Here is a 13,479-nt window from a genome sequence, read left to right as displayed (position 1 = left end):
TGGGCTTTTCCCCCATAAATCAAGATGAACATTTTCAATGCATTAACAGAGTAAGAAATGCTTCAGCCTTCTCTTTAACATTTACATGCTGGACTCCGTCATCACTAGGAATGGGGATTTCTTGGATGCTGTTTTACTGACTATTAACAGTTAAGACTAGATGTAGTTGTGGCGCTCATATAAGTTCAGCATGTAGATGAAGGCTGGCATTTTGTGCCTTTCTGTTTACAATGTCCCAGAGTCTTCATGGCCAATAAAGTACAATCATAGTAGCCAATTCACACACACAAGGGTCATGCCAATAAAAAAAAGTGTAAGGATGACCAAATAATATTTCGGTTAAGAGATAATATGGTTAGGATAACTTCACTGTACTGCTTCTAAGATGCGCCATGGAACAGGGTCTCAGTTGAAGGTCTAGTTGGAAAGTCAGCATCTCCATTTGTATTGTATACAGTACTAGATTTTTGTGCTCACATTACTGAACTTTTGGGTGGTGGGGTGGAGATGCATTTCTACCAAAGGAGGTGTAAGGTGCTCCTTCCCTCCACTAGACTGCAAGTCACTTTTGGGCAAGGTGTAGCAGCTGCGTAGCTCCCCCCCCCCCCCCCCCCCCCACCTGATCAGGGTCACATGAGGCCATGGGAGAAGGTGGATGGTCGTATGAGTAGCTGGTGCATATCACAATCCCTGGTTATGCAACCATTGATGCCAGCCAGATGATCTCTGAAGAATATTGATACAATCATTGTCAAAGACCATGATTGCTCACGTCATATGACACAGCACATAGTGATGATAAGGTCTCTGTTTATTGCTTAGTGTTTTTGTTGTTTAGCACACTGAGTCCTGTACTGCAGCTTCACCAGGCTGTCATCTAATCTCCCAGTGCTGGTCTCCATCTTGCACCCTCATTAAGCCAGGATGATGCATCTCCCATGATGATGGTGGAATGAGGCATGTGCCAGTCAATTTGTTTACATATTATAATAGTGAATATTTCTGCTGTTGTAAATAGTCCACATCATTTCATGGATGCCTAGTTCAGAGCTGCTAGCTCTGTTTAAAATTTATTCCATTTAGCACAACTATGATGCCCCACCCGGGCAGTTTGGTAGCACAGTGGTTAACACAATGCTTTACCGTGCAGGCAATTCAGGTTCAATTCCTACAGTTGCCTTTAAAGAGTTTGTGCGTTCTGCCTGTGACCGCATAGGTTTCATCCAGATGTGCTGGTTTCATTTCACAGTCCACTGTTCCAATTGGTAGATTAATTGGTCATTATAAATTGTCCCGTGATTAGGCTGGGATTAAATTGTGGGGTTGCTAGGTGGTGTGGCTCAAAGGGCTGGAATGGCTTATTTCACACTGCATTTCAATAAATAAATAAATTATGGAGTGTCCTTCATGTGAATGCCGAACCTTCTCCGCAAGCATTGTGTGGCGGTCACTTCTACCAATGCTGCTGTGGATGGGGTTTATTGCCAACAGTGAGGACAAGATCACACAGGTTTATCTCTTCTGAAAGTTCACTTGCTAGCTGCTGCACGCCCAGTTTGGCAGATATGTCTTCCAAGACTCTCAAACACCTCATTCAGTGCTAATGGTACCAAGCTACTGAATGACATTGACATCAACCACCCAGACTATCCTCTGTGGCCTTATTGGTTTTTGTGCTTGTTGGATGTCTGGAAATCCTGATTAAGTAGTTGAAAGATGAGTGTAATCAGGAGGTTTCTTTACCCATGTCACAAGGCTTCACAGGACTAGAGTATTCCTAGGCCTAGTCCTCCCCTATTATGTATCAGAGTACCACTACCTTTATGTGCCTGGTCTGCAAGTGGGACAAGGTGTACTTGGGGAATTGAGCTAGAGGAGTCAGACACACTGTCTGTCATTCTCGAGCATAAGATTGCTTGATAGAGCTTTGAACATTTCTGCTAATTTAGACATCAGCCTCCAGCTTTTTGTGAGGAGAAAGGCCAATTAGATTGGAGTTGACTTTCCCATTTCTGAATTTGATGCCTAGGCTGCTGCAGGCTGGTTCATCTGGTTTTATTCCTTCCTTGTATCTGTACAGCATTAATGATACAATTGAGTGTCTCAAAATACCTATGAGGACATTTCTAGAAATAAGGAAAATTCAGCATTTCTCTTTTTTGATTATTAATGAAGCAGAAGCGTATCAACGACAGAGGAAATCTTTTGTTCATTATGTGCCAAGCTGTGTCGTATGCTGTGTGTGATCATGTTCTTTCCATGACTGGGATCATTCTTGACAAAATTTTCCATAGAAGTGGTTTGTCATTGGCTTCTTCTGGACAGTGTCTTTACAAGATGGGTGTCTTCAGACATTGTCTGCCTGGCATTAGTGGTTGCATAACCAGAACTAATGATATGAACCAGCTGCTCTCATGGCTTCATGTGACCCTGATCGGGAGTGGTGGGTGCTAAGCAGCTGCTACACCTTGTCCAAGGGTGACCTACAGGCTATCAGAAGGAAGGAGTGCCTTGTACCTCCTTTGGGTTGGGACCTATCTCCACCCTGCAAATTTGCCTGGGTTAATTGGAAAGAATTGACTGAAAATAAACATCTAGTGTTCCAAAAATCCTTTGGTAAATGCATTATGTTTGTGTAGATTCTGCATCATAAAATAATGGCCATTTTTACAATTTTGCTGTTATCTTTATCATTAGGAAAGGAAATCAAACAAGACCAATTGAAATAAATGTGATGAAACTGGAATTCGTATCAAATTTTAAATATTTAATGCATTTCTGCTTTTGTCTCTCTTTGGCAGCTGATTGTTGGAATTATGTCTTTTCTGACTGGTTTCTTGACCCTGTTGCTCCCGGAGACGCTTGGGAGGCCTCTGACCCAGACCTTTGAGGAGGCTGCGGAACTGCAGAGGAAACTTAAGCAAAAGAAAGAAGCTTCCAAACGTAGAGGTAGTGGTGCTGGCATGGTGAAGATTGAGAAAGAAGACTATATCACTGATGGTGTGGAGAAGTCAAAGGAAGAGCAGAATCTAATTGAACATTTAACAAGGTTGTAAAACACATCTAGTCATCGTTAAGCCTTGAAACAAGCAGAGGTTACAATTCTGATCTTTTACCAACATCTTAAATCTGTAAACTAACTAGGGTGTAGCAGTAGTTTAGCAACTATACAAACAATAATATGTAAAGTAGACCCTGAGGTACTTTTTTGTAGCTTATCCTTTCTTTAGATAATAGTGGTCTGGAATTAGTCTGTGAGAAAGTAAGAGAATAATTTAATATGAATCAAAGTGTGTGTTGATTTACATGAATTGAAATTTATCTGCAAAATGAATATTGACTGATAACAGTCCAATTCATAGCCTACAGTAGGCTGCATTTTATATTCCTACAACTGTCTCTTCTAGTAAAAATCTCTCAATGTTATTGATTCAATAGAATACTTAGAAAATAGAGACGTGGATCTATTTATGATCTTCAATAACATTATTCAGAACTACATGTTAAGAGATGTGTTTTGGGGGAGGAAATGCAGATTTGCAAGTTAAGAATTTTGTTGCATCAGCTGCACAAATAATGAAAAGTGATATTATGTTGACCAAATAAAAGTTTTGGAATTAGTTCAATTAGATTCCAATCTACTGTAGAGAAGTCAATAGTTGGGTTTGACCCTCGTCTATTATCTAGACTCCTTTCATCAGCTAATAGTCATGATCTATGAAACGTTGCCAACTCAAATTACATGTTCTGCAGCTATGTCTAGATACTAAAAAAATAAATAAAACTAAACATTTTCCCCCCAAGACTGACAAATATGCATCAAAACTTGAATTGTATATCTTATGGGCAGAACTTCCATTGATATCTTTACCCACTAGATTTAACCTTGGATCATACACCTGTTTCAAGCAAAAAGTTCTATGCTAATGTCATTATGAATCTGCATTTTAGCCTTTAAGCAATTTGCCTTCAAGTTTCCCTTCCTTTCCTGTGAGATCGTGCCTTGTTTCCACTCAGTATCTACCTACAAAGCTGTTGAGATCGAGAACTAAATGAAGGAAGCTCCTTTACTCTTTAAGAACATATAAAGCATTTTCCATCACTAACCAAACTTGTAGCAATAATGGAAAAAACATATAAAATGATTATTTATAAACTAGGATAATAGCACATTATCCGCCAATGAAATACGCTATTTAAAAATGTTTTGGTAATACATTTTTGTAAACTTAAGTGCCCAAGGTTAACAGTGTCCTTTCTCCTGCATTCACATTGTCTTCTGCAGTCAGGCAAGCAGGAGAGTACTGATTATAGATGTGTCAATGGTACCACAATGCCACTGTTAGAAGATCTACAAAGATAAATTATAATTTAGTAGCACATAAAATATTTAACCTTCTCTTGTTAAATAGTGTGCTGGCTGAGAAATTTGGGAAGAACAAAACACTTGCATTTTGATTTGTGATTTCCATAACAATAGAGAAGGGACAAGTTGTCTTTAATTGGTATCTTGCATGCTGTTTTAAGTGCATCCCAAAGTGCTTTACAGACAGTGAAGACAGTACCTTTGAAGAATGTAGGTCTAGTAGGACTAAAAGATTTCACAAAATAATATAATAATGACCAAATGATCTGACTCTTAAGGAAATATTGCAGGCATCAATATTTCCCTGGATTTCACCACTTTTCTATAAAATTGTCAATGAGATCTTTAATACGCAGTTGTGGTAGCATGCAGTTTATAACCTCATCCAGAAGATAGCAGCTCTGACAAAATACCATTCCACTGACCAAAAGGTTTGGAAGTTCAAGTACAGTAATTCATTATGTGCCATGTTGTATGACTTGGGCAATCATGGTCTTTCCATGAACATGATTGTTCTTGGCAAATTTGTCTACTGATATGGTTTGCCATTGCCGCCTTCTGGGCAGTGTCTACAAGACGGGTGACCCCAGCCATTATCAATATTCTGAGATTTCCTGCCTGGTGTCAGTGGTCACATAATCAGAACTTGTGATACGCACCAGCTGCTACCATAACTTCACATAATACTGATCGGGGGCTAAGCAGGTTCCACACCTTCCCCAAAGATGACCTGCAGGCTAGCGGAAGGAAGGAGTGTCTTACACCTCCTTTGGCAGAGATGTATCTCTACCCCACCACCCAAAAGTTCAGTAATGTGAGCACAAAAATCTAGAGTATGATGGTTTAGTACAATACAAAGGAAGATGCTGTCTTCCCACCTAGAACTTCAACTGAAATCCTGTCTGGATATGTACCGTGGTGCATCTTGGAAGCAGTGCAGGGAGGTGTTCCTAACCATATTATCTCTTAACCTAAATATTATTTGATCATCCCTACACTTACTTTGTTATTGGCATGAGCTTGTGTGTAAATTGGTTACTATGATTCAACATTATCGGCTGTGAAAAATCTGGAACTTAGTAAAAAGGCAAAAAATGCCAGCCTTCATCTACATGCTGAATTTATATTTCTTAGTCTTAGTGGTGTAAAACCCTTGAAATGAAATATGCATTCATTAGGTTGATTGCATTTTTTAAAAAAAAGTAGACAATAGAATAAACTAATACTAAAAATGGAATACTAATATTCTATCCTGTTGTAAGGGTCTCAGCCCAAAATGTTGACTGTACTCCTTTCCGTAGATGCTGCCTGGCCCACTGAGTTCCTCCAGCATTTTGTGTGTTGCTACTACTACATCTATAGGTTTTGTCACAGTACAGCTCTATGGAAGACTATCAGACCAAGAAAGATTTGGATTATGTTTTCCAATTTTGTCCCTATGCAACAAATAATAATTGGGAGCCAAAGAACTAAAATACTTACAAACTGAGCTAATTCTTTATCCCGGGTCCTGAAGGTTCTCAGCTTGAAAGTCAGCTGTTCATTTCTTTCCATGTATACTGCCTGATCTGTTGAGTTCCTCCCGTATTTTCATATGTGTTGCTCAGTATTGTACTGCTTTGAGATATGACATGGGACAGGGAAGTTGAAGTGGTTGTTAAGTGATAACTTGATTTTTAACAATGGATTATAAAGTGAGTGGAAACACTCAGTTCATCTTGAAGCCAGAAGGCTATTCATTTTCTTTTTTTTTTTTTAAATGACTTGATTAGTACTTAACTCATACTGTTTTTGCAAGGACTGAGGCCAAAATTTTTAGCTGCTGCACCCTTATTCTTAAGGCTCCATGGCACCATATAAATTACAATCACAGCAGTTGGTGGGTCCAGTGAAATAGTGGCCCAGGTTATTTTTGTGGAGCCTAGATAAGAATAACAGTTTTTATTTTTGAGAGATGCTTTTCTTTTACTGCCTGTGGAACAGATCAGAGAAAGCTCAAAGGTTCCAAAAATGGCAATAGTATTCTTAAATTCACTGAAGGGTGCTGACTTGGGTATCAGAAAGGGTCCATTGTTTTAAATAAGTTGGCACTTTAACTGCCCAACAACAGGTTGCTGTAAATATCAGCCAGTGACCCACTAGGGACTCCAACTGAATCTTTTCTTACAGAGAGTGCAAGCCTTCTGTGTGCCCTTTTCATGGTTCGTTCTTCAGCACTTAAAGCAGCAGTGTCGGTATCCATTGCAAGGTCCAGTAGAAAGAGGGATAACATTGGACCTCAGAGAGATCAGTGACATTCTCAGGTTTTCCCTACTTGTGCTCATTAAACCTCCTGAATACCTCTTCGTATTCTGAGATTTTCTTCCTCTGATGTTTGTGATGCATGGGCACCACCCAGTCTGTACAGTGCCAACCAACACACCTTGTCGGAGTTTGTTTAATTACTTGCCACTTGAATCTTTGTTGTGAATGATACAAGTCTTGATTTAGGTAAAATGTTAAAACTTTACCTCATAAGTGGCTTTTGTGCTTCTTAACGCCGGTGCGTGCACCTTTGAATATAGTGTTCGGGAAGATCAACTGGAAATGGTTAAAAATTGCTCACAGCAAATACTGTACATTTTTCAAATCCACTCAGTTCTTTGAGCCAATTTTTTCCTAACAGAATTGTTCTGTTAATGTACTTACTTGCTAAGATTGGTTATTTTATTTTATGATCTGAGATAAACTATCTAGGATTTTCATTATTTTGTCAGAATGTTGTGTTTATGTTTGCTTGTTCTTAACTTCTTGAATATATCTCTACCCATAAGTTGATCATTCTGCAATGTACCTTTTACTCAGTTTTATAATTGGTGCATTTTCATGATTGATATCAGCACCATATGCTGTCACAGAAGTTCCAGTGAATTTCCTATTCTTCATCCTGCTCATCAGCTTCAGGATTGTGGAAGCTTCTCTGTGGCTTTTATTTAAAAATATTGCTCCTACAATGTGAAACTAACAGGCTGATAAAAATTGGCTTGCACTTTAGGTGCATATATTCCTTACATTGGGAATATATGGTCTTTATCGTATCTTTATAGTTAAGCACTTCAGTGACTTCTAATTAGTGCACATGATGGATGATTGCCATTTATATCAGTAGCAAATCTTCCTACCAGTTGTATTTTAAATTTCAGTTTCATTCATATGACTTATTATTCCACTTACATGACTTGTTTTCCTTTCCTAATAACGCTTGTTTAGAATATAAAAGCAAGGATGTAATGCTGGGTTTTTATAAGGCATTGGTTAGACTGCACTTGGAGCATTGTGAGCAGTTTTTGGCTCCTTATCTAAGAAAGGATGTACTGGCATTGGAGAGCGTTCAGAGGAGGTTCACAAGAATGAACCAGAAATGAAAGGGTTAATGTATGAGGACCACAGGGCCTGTACTCAATGGAGTTTAGAAGAATTGGGGGGGGGGGGGGGGGGAGGAAGAAGATTTCATTGGAACCTATCAAATATTGAAAGGTCAAGATAAAGTGGGAGTGGAGAAGGTGTGTGTGTGTGTGTGTGTGTGTGTGCGTGCGTGCGCGTCTATACACCAGGCAGGTATTGTCTTTATTCATTGAGCCAATCATTCAATTTACTGCATGTCAGTTTTATTAATAATTCATTTGCAAAAAATGAATCAGTGAAGTAATTGGGAGGTTGTTGCACATGGCCCAGCACCCCCCCCCCCCGCCCCCAGCCCAGTGTTGTCCAGTCATAACTAAACCCCATTCTGTTTCCCAAAAGAGCCTTTGCAGTCATTTTGCCAAGCTTTAGTATATCACTTCTTATGTACTCCTTGGGAGTTGTCATTTGGTAGCATGCAACTGTGGTCATTTCCTTTCACTGGAAGACCAACAAATTTTTTGGGAGATCAAAATGTGCATCATATACCGAGGTCACCAGCAGTGATCAAAGTTTGTCTCAATATGAATCCCTGTAGATCAGTTCCTTTGCAGAACAAAGGTTGCTACACCCCTTTCCTGATCGTCTTGTCAAATACAAAATCCATAAGGACTTGCTCGTTGACTGATCAGAAGGAAATACTCTTCATTCACTCTGTGCTCAAGTTGTTTCAGTACAAGCCTGTACATTGAAATTATGATTATGATTGAGAATATATGGTTGGTCCAAAGAATTTTGACATTGTTATTCAACAAATCCTATTGCCACATCACCAACTTAAATCTGATGAAAAGCTCGGCTGGGCTTCGGAAGCTTACAGTATTCAAAGATAAAAGTAATAGCATAGAAGTTTTCTGGCCTTAACTTTGTAGACCACCGAATAGTGTCAGTGAGGTCAGCAACAGCTCGCACTACCTGATTGAAAGGTATTAGCTTGATGTGTTCATAATACAAATCTAATTAAAATTTTCAGGCGACTTCTATTTTTTTTTCCCCAATCTACCTTTGCTGACAGTCTAATATACAGTATGTACACTACAGAAAAAGCCCCTTTGGTCCACTGAGTGTGCATAGATCAAACACTTATTTATGCTAACTGTATTTTAGTTTCTTTCCATTCCTATCAATAGTTCAGATACAGGTACTTACTGACACAGGAGGAGCATAAATACATGGGTATGCTGCTGTAGGTTCCTAAAGTAAATGTGCAATGTGTGGGAAGCATGGAGAGCTCCAAGTGATGTGTCTGTTTAATTCCAAGTCTTTCTTCAACTCCACACAATGCATATGCGATCAAATAACCTTGTGTACTGATACCTCATATACATCTAAAAATTACATTAAGCACAGCCCTCCCTCCAAGATCTTGAATCAAGTTGTAAAAAGCTCCAATGTTTGGCAAGGAAAGAAAGAGAACTGGGATTCAGAATGGCACCTGACACTCTTTGCTGGTTTAACACGTCAAACTCTGCCATTCCATTAAAGATTAGAATCCACCCCACTGTTACTGACCCTTACAGATACAGATTGTGTTTTTATTTTAAGGATTATAGCAATAAAGTGAAGCACAGTGTTTCTTGGACCATCTGGTCTACTGCAAAAATCCTTCAGAAGTGTGTTACTTTTGCCAAAGTTTCTCATGCATTTAGCACATTCAGATTCAGGTGCATAGTTTGAGAGGACATGAGGATCTTGGCCAGTGCCAGATTTATAGATAGCGGCTTGTTAGAAATTTAATTGTGCTTGAAAACTAAGCCTGGACATTACTGGTACAATTTACCTATTTAACAAACATTTTATGGTTGGATGAGGGGCAAGGAAAACCTATTTGAGATTCAATTATTGAAAACCAGTAAGTATAGTTGTAATATGTCTGGTTCAAAGCAGCTGAAAATTTACAACCTTTTTTTAAAAAAAGGTACAAGAACAAATTGAGTCATTTTTATACCAAATATATACTTAATAAGTGCAAGGTGTTTACTTGGTCAGGGTTTTAATGTCAGAAGGCATTTGCAAATTGGTACTTTGAGGATTGTTTTCCTTTAGAATTGCCGCTTTAAGAACTAGTCCTGGAAAAGTTACGTAACATTTCCCAGCTCACTATTTCTGTGCTAAGCTCAGATATCTATGCCATAAGTATTATAAGACCATAAGGCATAGGATCAGACCTGGATGATACCCAAGTGAAATATAAGAGTTTCCCCAAGTTATAGCTTTTCCTCCATGATTGAAGCCCTGTTTCTAGCTTAGTGCACAAAAGAAAATTTGTTTTCTGTTAATTTCTCAGATACAATAACAAATTATCCAAGTGAAATACAACTTTTAAAGGATTCTCTAATGAACTGCAAGTTTAAAATTCACATTTTTGCCTGATGTCATGCTGATCATCTTGTGAAATTTGATGTAATTAATCAGCAATTGTACCTTGTCCCCAGCACAGCCAAAACTTAAATCAGAAGAAAATATACAGTGGGCAGTGTAAACTTGGAGCATTCAAACCTAAAAATGTTCAAACTTTTTCAGTTAAGTGGCACTGGCCATAATTCTGTAGACCCCTGAGTAGCATCAGGGGAGTTTCAAATTGCGCCTCATTACATCTATAAACTAAAATTATATTAGATGTGTTCATAATATGAACCCAACTAAAAACTTTGGCAGGTCAAATTATAATTAGATCTATGCTATAAATGTTTAGACAAGTTATTTGTACTGTTTGAAATTAAACTGTATTGGTGATTAGAAAATCTGTATGAAAGTCCCTGTATAAAAATGTGTATTGCTTATACTGTACCTGAAAAAAATGTATTGGACCACAAAATCTAACTACGAATGTAACCCAAGTTTCTTATGTATATACAGTACTAAGTTCACTAGTTCTAGGCTATTGCATTTTGATGATTTATGTGTTGCATAGTAGTTTCATTTCAGTTGAACATTGATGGATAAACTTTAATTAAGCCAAAAAACTGTACATGTTTTGTATTAGAGTCGTATAATTTCATTGATGTGAAAATCGGCCCATAGTTCTCAATGGTGTCCTGTAGTTTGCTGCTATTTGTCCATCCAAGCAATCTTAAGAAAAAAAAAATAAAACTGAACAATTGCTGTAGTATTTTAGAAATGTTAGTAAAATAATTTCCTGACTGCTGTGAGTAAGCTCTGCTGCTTCAAGCTAAAAGAGAACTCTATCCAGTTTTAAAAAATGGTTAACATGGAATTCTCTGGGAGCAGATAACCTGATGCTTGTCATAGGGAGGATCTTGCTCCGACATAGAAGTAATAATGCTGATTTGATCTACAAGTCATATGGTTTCCTATCACATTTTTCCATCTCCTCCGTTTATTATAATTTTTTAATACAAGTTTCATATCATTCCTTGCTACTTGGTCCAGCAGGCAGGCAATTCCTTCACTTCTATTGTCGCTGACAGATACAACATGCTGGGACTATTTGCAATTCTTCCCTTATACAATGAGACCAATTTGCATGTTATGCTGGTGTATCATCATATCATGCGTCTAACTATACCCTTTTTTAAAAGCAAGGTAGAGTTCTCTTTAAGAATAAAAATGATACTAATTTTTCAGTTTGAAAGTCTATTCACTCAAGTTCTTATTCCAAGTTCATAATCAACCATAAAAAGTTAATAAACTCCTAATTACAGGTATTTTGGGAATAGTTTTTGTGGACGAGGATGGTCATTGTGGATTCCGTTAAATTTTATTTGCTTTTCCAATATAAACTATATGAATTTCCTCAATAAATCTTATTGAATCTAATTTTTGATGGTTGAATATTATGGCTTTATATTCCCTTGTATTCATAAAACAAACTGCTCAAAATAGTAGATAATATATAAACAGGAATTTGACTCGAGGATTACATGTTGTAAATCACCTTGCAACATTTTTTAAAAGTTCAAAGTAAAATGATAATTGTCAATGTTATGGTTTACCAGTCTGGTATTTCACATCAGGGATGAAAGCTCACCTCACTATTAATCTCTTATCTCAGCTAGGACACATTTTATACAAAATTATTTTGGGTCACATTTTTCAGAAATTGGCAATAGAAAGATGATTCCTATAGAATGGAAAATGCCAACCAAAACCAAGCTTCTTGGTTACTAGGCTTGAACAGCCACTATCATTACCCAGGAACATGACTCCTATACACTATATGATGCAGATGAAAGTGTGGATGGCTGGGTTAGTAAATTCTCAGACAATTAGTGGCATTGTGGAGGCCAGAGATTACCAAGGGATACAGTGGGATATAAATCTGAAGATATGGGCAGAGAAATGGCAGATAGAGTTCTATTCAGCCAAAGGAGATCAAATATAAAAGAATAGTACACAGCTTTATGGCAAAACCCTTAACAATATTATCCAAAGTCCATAGCTCCTGGACAGAGGCTGCACAAGTCAATAGGACAGTAAAGATGGCATAAGGCATGCATGCTTTCATTAGTTGAGGGACTGAGTTCAAGAGTCAAGAAGTTACGTTGCAGCTTTATAAAACTTGTTGGACGACATCTGGAGTATTATATTAAATTCTGATTGCACCATTATAGTAAAGGTGTGGAGGCTTTGGAGAGGATACAGAAGAGCTTTGCCAGAATGTGCTATGAAGAGATGTTAGATGAACTTACATTGCTTTCTTTGAAGTTGCAGAGGGTGAGGGGAGACCTGATGGTGGTTTTGAATTTAAAGATCACGTGAGGCATATAGGCAGGGTTATAATGTCCAATATCGGAGAGCATGCATTCAGAATGCGAGGAGTCTTAATTTTTTTTAAAAAAAATAAGCAGAATTGTGAATGCCTGGAAAGCACTGCCTGAGTTGGGGGTAGTAGCGGAGGGAAATGAGTTAGAGGCTTTAAGAGGCTCTCAGATAGGCATGTGAATATGCAGAGAAAGGAAGGACGGATGTGTAGGCTGACGGGATTAATTTAGTTAGGAATTTAATTTTTAGTTTAATTAGTTCAACATAAATTCATGAGTCATAGGGACTATTTCTGCTGTACTGTTTTGTGCAAAGTTGATTGTATTCAATCAAATGGGAGAAACATTATCAGGGCCTGTGAACCTTTTAATCGGCTGTTTGCTGTGAAATGCCGCAGAGCCCCTAGTCCTTCAATCATAACTATAAACTTCTTAAAGTGAGAAAACTCTGCTTTTTCCTGCAATTCACTGCAAAGGAGTGTAGACAAGTCCAGCTCTAACTTGTACTGGGCTTGTTGCAGAACCGGGAGTCCATCCTTTCTCACAGAGAAATGATGAGCAGGACAATTTTCAAAATTACAGACTGTGTTGCTGTTGCACCTATGTACGTACGTACGTACGTGTACACGTACACACACTCCCTTTTACTACAGTGGTTATGGACTGCAGTGTTCAAAAGGCCAGGGGGTATAGCTATCCAAAACAATCTGTTCAACACATTTCTGCCTTGGATCCATGGACCTCTGTCAGGGACAGGACATTTGATCTTCCCTCTCTACAACTGCAGGCACTGCAGCTGTTGCCTTTTCACCCAGCCAACTGGCCATATTGACAGTGAAACTACAGAAATGATTTAGGCTCAGAGCAGCCTGAGATTAGTCTGCAGTATTACAGATTGCCAGGTATGACGTTGTGGCCATCACTGAATTGTGACTGAAGGATGGTTGT

At 38.3% G+C, this 13,479-nt stretch overlaps 1 protein-coding gene across 3 annotated transcripts in view; it reads left to right on the top strand.

Annotated features, from left to right (window-relative positions):
* The window catches only part of slc22a16 (solute carrier family 22 member 16), a 117,437-nt gene extending 105,850 nt beyond the window's left edge, over positions 1 to 11,587 (top strand). For all 3 annotated transcript variants that reach the window (XM_073055906.1, XM_073055909.1, XM_073055907.1), the window contains one exon: positions 2,802 to 11,587. In XM_073055906.1, coding sequence (XP_072912007.1) covers positions 2,802 to 3,056 — 255 coding nt within the window. In that variant the 3' untranslated portion in view covers positions 3,057 to 11,587. The remainder of the gene's footprint in view (positions 1 to 2,801) is intronic.
* The last annotated feature ends 1,892 nt before the right edge of the window (positions 11,588 to 13,479 follow it).

This window comes from Hemitrygon akajei, chromosome 9 (assembly GCF_048418815.1).
Source record: "Hemitrygon akajei chromosome 9, sHemAka1.3, whole genome shotgun sequence".
NCBI classification, from domain to species: domain Eukaryota; kingdom Metazoa; phylum Chordata; class Chondrichthyes; order Myliobatiformes; family Dasyatidae; genus Hemitrygon; species Hemitrygon akajei.
Note: the sequence above shows the minus strand (reverse complement) of the source record. Positions and strands in the feature narration are given on the sequence as shown.